Consider the following 11,203-nt stretch of genomic DNA (forward strand, 5'->3'; position numbering starts at 1 on the left):
ATGTTATCAGAATAATAATAATAATAAAGTTCTATTAATTCCTTAATGCATTTATTATACAATTGACGTCACCGGCAAGAAAATAATTTTAAAAAAAATTCAACTCATGCATAAATACTCTCCCTGATATGCTCAATTTGTTCCTTTTAAGTCATTCCTTCTATACTAACGTTTCTTCGCCTTTTCACCTTCATTACTCAATTTCAAAACATCAATAGAATCATTTTAAGCCAACTAAGATCAATTATCAATTCAGTTGAAACCCTAGTCTAAGAACCTTAAATGAAACTTCATCATAAACAATCCATTGAACGTAAAATTAACTGGTCTTATACTGTGGAGCAAAAAAGAATGTATTTAGTATCACATCAAAATAAGTCATATGGTTTGATGTCATTGAAGAGATGTTGCCTCATTTTTTTAGGTATTTATGTCATCAACTGTTTATTAAGATTTTCGTCAAGAAAGAAGTTTTATTTCATTATTCCAATAATGATCTCATTAATACTGAATCCTCGTAAATGACTAATTATGTTTGCAGAGCAGATTTTTAAATCAAAGTATCTTTTTTCAAAAAGATAATGGTTTCGAACCGTTTCTGAATTTTCGGACCAAATGGCAAACACTAATAAATTTTTTACCTTTGAATATTGTTTTTAGAATTGATTTTGATACAAAAATAAAATAAAATTGTATTAAAAATGTCAAGAAGTCTCGGGTTAAATATCAACAACTTATAATATAGACTTTTTATCCCAGCTTAATCTTAATCATCCTTAATATCAAATGCATTTGCTAAAATGATTACCTATTTTCAGAAAGATTTAATCTAATAATTAATTATTGTATGGGCCAATATATCTTTATTTTTCTATCATTCTTTTATTCAAAAATAATAATTTGTAATCTAACCATTCAACCTGAATTTGAAATACACATAAAGAAAAAATATATCTACGATATTTCATATTCCCTTTGGCAGTTGAAATATACAAGTGCTTAAACTTACAGGATAGAGCTATAAACATTTTCCTTTGAGTTAGTGGTATGTTTAAACCTCTATACAAATAAAAAATGACGTCATTAGTTAACTTAAATTTAAGCTTTAGATAAAGGTGCAATTTTCCTATGGTCGAATTAGGAATCATTGATTTATTCTACTCCTCATTTACCAATTATGCAGCCATACATCGCAGATGTGAGTCTCAGAAGAGTTTGAAATATTTCAAATTCGAATCAAGAAGACGGATGATTATATAACAGAAATTGTGGAGTAAATAAAAGGATCTTGTTTTATAAATAGATGTTTAGGATAAGGTAAGAAATACTGCACATTTCTTTGAAGTTGAAAATTGAAAGCGAACTTACAGAAGGATTCAGAATGTTGGATTATTTTGGATCAAATAAATTGTTCAGGTGGAAGGTATGCATGGCAGCAAAACGGGACCCCATTCCACACTAGCAAAAAAAGTTATCTTCAACAAATGAAAAGGAGATCATCTCAATACATTATCTCGTATATTTATGAATTTTACTCACACGTTTTGGGCATTTCTATACTATTTAGAACTTGGAATATAGCTATGTTATATATGACCATACATATTTTCTATTTCAAAATCTAACCGAAGGAGTTGCCTCTTTCTCTCTTTAATTATTTGGAGAGGAGAAAATAATATATCTTGCTGTTACTAATAGCTTATTTTGTAGTAGAAATGTAATATAAATCTTCTTACTTACTCAGAAAATAACCATTAGGCATTTGAAAGAGGCCCTTACAAATATGAGGATCATTGGCAAGGTAAAGCAAAGGCATTGCGTAATAGAAATTGAATTAATCATAAAGCTTCTCCTTTTATTTAAAAAAAAACAAAAAACTATGAACTCAATTTAAATTAATTGAAAATGTGATAAATTACTCTATTTGGTAGAATTTAAATCTCGTAGTAAAACCCTATCTTTAATTTATCTCTGAATCCTTACTCCTACAATAAGAAAAAAAAAACATCATTGTTAGCTGGTCAACAATTATTGAAATATTGAGTCCAAAGCTTGTGGAAGCGCCAAAAGAGCATCATCAAGGCATCTCTGGTGTCCCATTGGAAGAGGATATCCATGACTTTCAAGGGTAAAGTTTACACTGCCTCCCGACCTCCTTTTGTGGAAATTCTTTCAAACAAAAAAATTAAAAAATCCACAGCTATTCACAACAATCAATGGAAATCAAATTCATGAATAATCATCATCATAATACGTAAATAAAAAAGTAATTTTAAGATTTTTGTTTACAGTCTCATTCTGATCTGTTCCACAATCACAATGGTCAAAGAATTTCGAACAACTGGTATATATATATATAAACTTGAAAATCAAGAAAAACAAAAGATAATATAAATATACTCGTAGTATAAATCCCCTACCGGGGCGTTCCCAAAGGATCTGCTGGTAGGCTGTAGCCCCACCTCAAAATATCAAACATTTCCCAAATTTAACTTTTGTATTTTTTTTCAAAAAATTTTAATTGTTTTGTTTATTGCTATGGGGTTTTGAAATTTTTGTAGAAAAATTTATGTTTTTTGGGTAACGATGTAGATTTTTCTCTGAAAAATTTAATTTTTTGTGAATAGCTGTGGATTTTTTAATTTTTTTGTTTGAAAGAATTTAATGCTTAAATTTTTTTGTGAACTACTATGAATTAATATCAATGAACTAATTCAATCACTTTTAACATTATAATATATACGTGTGAGTTTATAACCTAAAATAGAAATGGGAGAAAATAATTCTATTTTTTTTTTTGTGTGTTAGTGAGAGAATATATTATTTCTAAATGAATTAATTAAAATCAAGCCGAAAAATTTCATTAAAGAATAAGACATTTCTCACTCATAATTCCAACTCCATTCTTAATTAAAAAAAAACGCAAATAAAATATCTTTATATTTAAATAGTTTCAGGGTTTTCAGATTTAAAAAAATAGGGTAACCAAACCACTATATCCAAAGGAATTTCCATGAGTTTATTTATTTATTTTTTTAAATATTTTATAGAGTATTTATTCCAGGCAGATTATTTTTTCATATTGGCTTACAAATACGAATAATGAGATATATGTGTTATATTTATAGAATTTTAATATAAGGTTATTTATAATTAATAACAACACCAGCCAAAAAATTAATTCCAACTTTTCGTTGGTGTTTTCTATTTAAAATTACTTCATCAATGTCCCGAATAGCAAGCAAATGAAAGCAAATATTTTATTCAGTTTTTGATGACTTTTTTCGAGTCTTGACAAAATAAATTTATTTTTAATAAATACATTCTAAGTTTCTCTAATAAAAATTGCCAGCCCAGCACAGGGATCTGTAAAGTGATCAGCATCCTGCGCCATTGAAATTTTCTGAGATGATCACTTCATAAATGACGTCTGGACCAAAGTTGTCAGATCCAATAAAGATTAAGGGCCCTCCAAACACACAAAATATCGATGACTGAAAGTACACCATATTTACTGGAATTATGTAGTCTTTTTAGGATATTTTTTTACTTTTAAGTTCAAAAAAGGAGCTCTCAACTTCCAAAATACATCCCAAAGTATCTGATTGATAAGAGGTTGCACGTAATTGATGGATTCTCTTTGGAATAATAGAAATAGTCCAAGATGTTATTCTTTAAGACTAGGGCCAACGATTTGAAAAAGATGGTGACTTTCCTTAGCTTAGATAAAATTTATTACTGATTAATTTCAATAAAGGGGTCCTCTTGCGTCTGTTTTTTTTTTTTTTTTTTTCTTGTTATTGTTTTGTTTACATATATATATTCTTCCTCCATTTTAAGGATACAACATTGTAATCTTGATTTAGACAAACCATCAACATTATTCATTTTGAGTCTTATTTAATTTAATAGCCCAGCCTCTCGGTATAGTTGTTCTAGCTTATATTTTATTTCGCATTCAGTTATATTTTCATTTTGGATATTTTCAAAGATATGAATCCTTTTAAGTCGTTATCTGGCTCGTCCAGCTCCCAGCTTGTCGACTCGTTTTATATGTTCAACCATATATTGAACTTCAGTAAAAGGGTCAACTCTATTTTTTTACACCCCATTTTGCTGTTTCAATTATATTAATGATTTACTATCGATTTTAGGTTGATTTAGTAAGATTAAATTCAGTTTCTATGGCCTTTTATTTTTTAAATTTTTATACTAAGAGACATATCCATATGAATATACCAAACTCGAAGATCAGAAAGTTTAATGTCAATTACTTTACATAATTTAAGTTGGCCCTCCCGGGAAACCTTTAAATAGAAACTTATTTATTCTCGACAGCTTATCGGTTGAGAAAAAGATGTTACCATAATCATTCGTTATATCTGGAGTGTCAAAAAAGTCATAAGAAGTTATATTAGGTGAAAGGCATGCAGTTGCACGGGGATGAGGATTTTTGTCAGCTGTTAGATTCCCTAACATTAAGGGTCCCAAATATGCCTATAACATGAAAAGGATTGTTACATTTGGTCATGGTTAGATTTCCACCTGAACAGTAGACATCGATATAAAAATGTGGGATTTTAAATTAATAATCAGACACCTCGTTTCAGGTTTAAGAGGTCTTTGTAGAATAAAGATAAGGATAAGTAGCAATCAGGTAAACAGAAGTGTTTCACTAATCAGCATCTTGTGTCAGACTATATGATAATCTCAGGAACATCAAGAAAACTCAGTAGCCTAGACATGTTATATTTTCTTTCCAGACTCCGTAACAAATTACAATTTCAAGATAAGAAAGATATCATGAATGTTTTAAGTGGTTTTTAGGTCAACCATTGCTGTCAGTTTCTAAACATGTTTCAGAAGCAACTATTTTTTGTATTTTATCCTGACCTAGACTTTGACGGTAGTATGCTATCCTTAGAAATGGCGTAGGGAAATTTTTGGGATTTTCTAGATCCAAGTGGACTACTATACTCGTTTTTTGGCAGGTTTCTATACTTTATTGCTTGCATTTGATTTTCAAAGACAGATTCATCCAATTCGTTAATGGTAAATCTTTCAACTCTTATTAATACTAAAGGCTTACTATGGTTTACATCCTCTTCTTTTTGGGCATTTACATCTTTTACAGTTTTAATACTTTGATTTGCATCAGAAGTATCATGACTAATTGTTTTTGGATTATATTTTGCTCTGAAATTATACTTGTCTGATTGTCCTCTAGAGGCTCCACAGTTATGCTCGATTGCAAAGAGCCAGTAATCTACGGATTGTCAGATTCTAGTTCGACATCCTTATCAGTCTGAGGAGTATTACTATCTTCATAAATATTTCTTGTTTTTAAAACTAAAGTCCCATCCAGTTGATCTTCACACAGATATGACAGGAGAACGGATTTAAACTAAAAAATATGGAGCCTTTTATTGGTACAATTACTTCAAGCATGACCTAACTGAAAACATCTTCGACATTTTTGGAGTCATCCACTAAGCTTCAACTTAACCAGGCAATCCCCACAGTTTTATTTGTCATACATTGGATGGGTCACCATTCACCTCGAACGTCCTACAAACAGACTTGTAACTCTTGAATTTATTTTCTGCATCAGTATTATTGGCATTTGATTCGGGTTAAGAACGAATCACTTCCGTGAATTTATTTATCAAGTCATTAAGGATTTTTCATTGACTCTTTTAAATGTGTTAACTGCAGTAATATTTAAAAAATAATTATGTTAGTTCGAAATTTTCGATATCCTTGATTTGTTCCAATTTTTTGTTGGTGTCTTATATTTTGAAATTGCTCATCAATGTCGCCAATATGAAGCAAATCCTCTTTTTTCTTGTTGTGAACTTACATCAAGCTTACAATCTTCCTTATTGAAAAAAAAATCAACCAGTAGGAAAGAACAGTGCAATTTTGGAGTAACTTTTAATTTCAACTCCAAAAATATTTATGAAGCTGAACAATATCAGATTATGTACCAAACAAGGTATGAACAAAAGTAGGGTAGTATTAGAGTTAATAAAAAATATATTTACTTCTTTTTTTAAGAGGAAAGGTTGAGTGATACAATGAATATTACTCATGTACAAACATTCACAATACAAATTTATATTTTAAATATAAATTGTTGCAACTCTTGCCACATGAACATACAAAGACATAAATAGATCAGAGTTATGAACGTACATGGTGAATCTCTTTGACCTCAGAAATGAAACAAAGACTGTTAGAGTAATGAATCGTTAAAAGTGAAAGGATATGAATCCATCCACTTAATGCAATTAAAAGAAATCTTTCAAGTGCTTACAATAGAGTCTTTGTTTACGAGTGAACGAAGCCAACATAGTTTTCCTATACCAAGTGAAATGGAAAGGACAATCTCCTCAATGCGTTGTCTAACCTGCAAGCTCTACAATGAAAAACAACTTCGTCGTTGCGTTTCCTGTAAAAGTGTATATTATTGTTCCGTTAAATGTCAAAAATTGGATTGGACCGTTCACAAAAGTGAATGCTACATGATAAAAGAAGAAAATGCGTTGGCTACATCCAGCATTTGTCTAAAGTATGGTGGAGATCTCTCTGATGGAACATCCCTTCGAACCTCCATGGTGGCCAACTTCTCATTCAAAGAGCCTTTTTATTTCATCTTAAGAGAATTGAAAGGTTTTTTAATGTTTTGCTATGATAAATACTGGGATCCAGAGAATAAAGAAGTTAATCGTTTAGCCCTTACAAGAATGAATCATCTTATAGAGGCTGTGGAGGAGGATACTGACTCGGAGGATGATTTGGATTGGTTAAGGATTTCTTCTATTGCCTATGGATCCATTATGGTCCACAATGTAATAAATGAAAAGGCTAGGGATAGCTTTAAATTTGGGAGTAATCCATGGTTTGAAGCATATTTATTTAATTTTGGACTAATATTAGATCGTATTAAACTCTACGCTATTCTCAGGCAGAATGGGTATGTACCTTATGTAAGCTGATAATAGAAGTGTGGCCCCTTTACAAAGAGTTTCAATATTTATTTACCCATAAATATGTTCTTAAATTTATACATATATGTATTTTCATATTTTTATGATAATTTATCTAAGAAAATTTCGTTGAAAAATATTGAAGTTTCACTTTTTTTTCCTTTATTGTATTTCATCTTTTTATCTTATTCTTTTACATAAATTACATATTATTTAAATCATTTATTTTCCTCGTAGAATTGATAAAAAGATGTGATAGTTTTTATTATATTCAAAAACATTTAACTTCATCCAAGAGAAAAAAAGTATAAATATATTATTTTGGCCTTAAATATATGTAGCATTTGATATAATTGTGACGTTCTATGCTTATTACATACATTCTTAGGGGTATTTTGTTTCTAATTAAATAATAATATGGAAACTTTGATGCAAAATTCATTAGAAAATTCAAGTAGTAAAATAATTTTGATTCCTACTATTGCCAATAAATTAATTAAACCAATTAATTAATCAACTGTTCTTTCTTGTTTGCAGAATACATAATGTCTTGGAAGCCTCAGAGTTCCCACTTTTGCGCTTAAAGAGTCCCTTTTGGTCCAAAGGCTCCTATCACTTCCCCTTAACTCGGCTGGAACTCTTATCAGAGAATAAAAAATGTTTTATATGCTATAAAACAATTCGTACTGGTCCTGTACTCAGTCCCTACGATCCAAACCGCTCTCTTGAAATACCACGTCTTCTCAATGTTCTCCCCCTAAGAGAGTTCTCCCTCTCAGGACTCATGGACCTTCCAAAATGCAAAGAGAATCTGGGAGAATGGAAGCGTTTTGTGGCTCGTGCCAAAACCCTTCCTCAAGACTATGTTTGTGGTGTAGATTGTGAACAAGAAGCTCTCTATGGACGTCTTTTTTCTTCACATCCCCTAGAACCATCTCGGTTGGAAAGGGTTGTGAATGCGGGAGGCTCATCCTCAGAGTCTGGAATTGATTTGGATGATATTGATTAATAAATACATATTAAATATTTATTGAGCAATAATTGAATGTGATTTTTATTTTCCCTTGATCATTAATTCTTGAGTTGGCTTTTATTTTGCAGAAAAATAAGACATAGTTATATAGATAGTCCCATCAGCAATAATGAATCAACTTTTTTATTATTCCCCTTAGTGATAGGGGATTGAGCAATCATAGTTTGAAGATTTTAATAATCTATACAATAAAAAAATTACAAATTACATTTTATTAATTTTTCTTTTACTTCAAATCACTTTTAATATTGAAACATTTATTTGGACGATAATTATAAAATATTCAAATATATCTAAATAACTTTGATCAAAGAAATATCATTGACGGATTTATTATTTTTTCCTGTTGTTCAATTCAAATTATAACTATCGAGTTCGACTAATTGATTATCGAGTCATGTCCAGTTCAAGTAAAGGTATCAGGCAAAGAAAAATATTTTTTTATTGAACGGATTGAATTTTAATTCAACAATTATGTCAATATGACTACATCTGTATGGAAGTCAAAAAATAAAAAGACTTTAAAAAATATCCAGTAAAAAATTATGATAATGTTATTTATTATTAATCAAATCTGTATGAAGCGGTCAGACACTAAGAAATTGAGAAAGTGACTCCATATTGCGGCTTTTGTTTTATTCCAGGTTTTCTATTTAGTAATAATTTGAAATTTAGAATTTATGGCCAAATTTTGTAGTGTCATTTTAAAGCAGATGGTCATTAGACAAGGTTGGGCCGAAATAAAAATGTAATAACCACTGGAGATGTGATATATCTATAGTCGAATATTTAGATTATTGAGGATTCGAGTTAATGCAGTTTTTCAAATAACACTTTAAAACAAAATTCAGGTCTTTTTTTTAACCATAGAACATGAAAATTTTCTGTTGGAGCGGGTTTGCCTGCAAATCCCTTTTTTAAATCATGTTATTAAACTAGAATTTAGATTCAAACCTGTATTTCGTAATGAATTAACTATAAAGATGGAAACTTTATGTATTAAAAGTTGATAAAAACATTAAAGCATTCAAAAGATAAAATATTTATAAAGTTATTTTGGATAAATTTCCTACAAAATGGGTTCATTTGTACTGTTATTTCTTTTCAAAATGTGGCTCCAAATTTTAATTAGGCTCTAAAAACTTGATTTAAAAAACAACAACTTAAAAGGCCAAACCTACTGCTATTCAAAATTAAAGTGGTCATTTTCGTGTACAATGGATTAAACAATAATAAAAAATGGGGTTGTAGGCGGTTAGCCAAAATGATGTTTCATAGTGCAATATTTTATTGAAACTTTCCCAACACTAATATTTGCAAATATTATCAATGTATCTACAAAAGAAAACATGATATAAATAACTTAAACAGCTTTATATCCAAAAAAAAAAAAAAAAAAAAAAAAATCAGGTCTTTTTTAGTTCATTCAATAAATTACATATGAAGACATATATGTATTGTAAAAACTATGTCTTTACGATGTTGTTGATTATTTTTCACATTCCAATATATTACTTACTCCAAACATGAAAAAAGAACTTTAAAAAATAGATTAAAAGCCCAAGGGGTAAGAGACTCACAAGTACATAATATTATAACAACAACTTTTTTTCAAAAAGAATGTTATTTTCCTCCTATTTTTTTCCAATGCCCTAAAACAAAATTAACATTACATATTTTGTTGTGTTTTTATTTATTATTTTTTACTTATTTAGTTCTGCTAAGCTAATTGAACTATATAGTATGGTCTACCTTTTTTTTCTTCTTTGTGAAATGGTAATTGGCACATTTTTGAATCATTATTTTATTATTTAAAAAAAAAAATGTTAGAAGGTTCTACGTTTTAAACGACTTGGATATCTCATTAAGTCCTTCTGACCTTCAAATATCATTCACATTTTTAAGTATTTTCTTTGTACTGGTTACATAAAATTTAGGTTCTACATAAGTATAATATATTAGTTCATTAAATTAAATATCAAATATTATTTATATTAATGAAAAGATTTTTGTTAAAAAAATGTTCAATGGGATGTTTTTAGAGATCCTTATATTAACGACTTTTTCTTTTTGTATCCTTTTCTAAATAATTTAATATTTATTTATACAACTCCTTTGGCAAATGACTCCCTGGATGTTTTGATTTATTTATTTGGTAGTAGTGTTGTTACGATAGTAATACTTTAATAAAATTTCCGATACCAATACATGTATGCAAAGTTAAGACACCAGAATTACGGTAGCTTGCCTATCTTACAAATAACGTAATTTCTATGGATTCCATAAAAGACAACTCAAACCCAATCTGCCAGATGTTGAAATACTATACTTAACTATATTTCTTTGTTGAATATGTCGTCTTTTACAAGCAATAACAACTATAGACTTTCAGCTTCAGCCATTAACTATTCAAATATAAATTTAGTACATTACTATTTAAATGCCTCGGTATCCCGGTAGTACTATAGTAGCTGTATACCAAACAATACAATTTAACAAAATATATTTACCAAATACAGTTTTTTTTTTTTTTTTTTAAATAAATATATAAGCCTCCATATGTATCCCCATTAATTCTCTTTCCAACCGATGAATCAAACTTTTCTCTTTACTTAAATACTAACAATTCAAGGCTAATAGATTTATAATCATGTATTTTTTTTTTTTACATTCAATACTTCTGATGAGTTTTACATGCTCAATTGGAGGATTGTAAAGATCCTTACTTTAATGCACACCCTGGACGGCTTTTCCTTTTTGTATCCTATTTCATATATTTAAATATTAATTCAAAATCATTTTTTGGCAAATAACTCTCTGGATTTTTTTTTATTTATTTGTGAGAAATATTTAGTAAGTTGACAGTTTTTTCGGTTTTATTTTATTTTTTAAAAGTAGAAAAAACATTCGTATTCTACCCCCATTCACACTTTTCTCAACCGACTATTCAAACTTTTTCATTGTATCAACATATGTACGAGTACAATTCGAGGTTAATAGATTTATAATCATTTTTTTTTTTTTACATTCAATACTGGTGATGAGTTTTACATATTTTGTAAACACATAAATGACTGACTTTATTTGAATAAACGTACGTTTTTCTTTTGAAAAGGTGAGGGATGGAAACTTGATGCTCCTCTGTTATATTTCAACATGTCATCCTAAGGAACACCTGGGT

At 29.1% G+C, this 11,203-nt stretch overlaps 1 protein-coding gene across 1 annotated transcript; it reads left to right on the forward strand.

Annotated features, from left to right (window-relative positions):
- The first annotated feature begins 6,179 nt into the window (after positions 1-6,179).
- LOC121115016 (uncharacterized) lies at positions 6,180-9,062 on the forward strand. The gene is made up of 2 exons (XM_040709160.2): positions 6,180-6,976; positions 7,527-9,062. The coding sequence occupies exons 1-2, from the start codon at positions 6,285-6,287 to the stop codon at positions 7,996-7,998; spliced, it is 1,164 nt and encodes a 387-aa protein (XP_040565094.1). The 5' UTR covers positions 6,180-6,284; the 3' UTR covers positions 7,999-9,062.
- Positions 9,063-11,203: the final 2,141 nt, after the last annotated feature.

The sequence above is a fragment of the Lepeophtheirus salmonis genome, chromosome 3, assembly GCF_016086655.4.
Source record: "Lepeophtheirus salmonis chromosome 3, UVic_Lsal_1.4, whole genome shotgun sequence".
Lineage (NCBI taxonomy): Eukaryota > Metazoa > Arthropoda > Copepoda > Siphonostomatoida > Caligidae > Lepeophtheirus > Lepeophtheirus salmonis.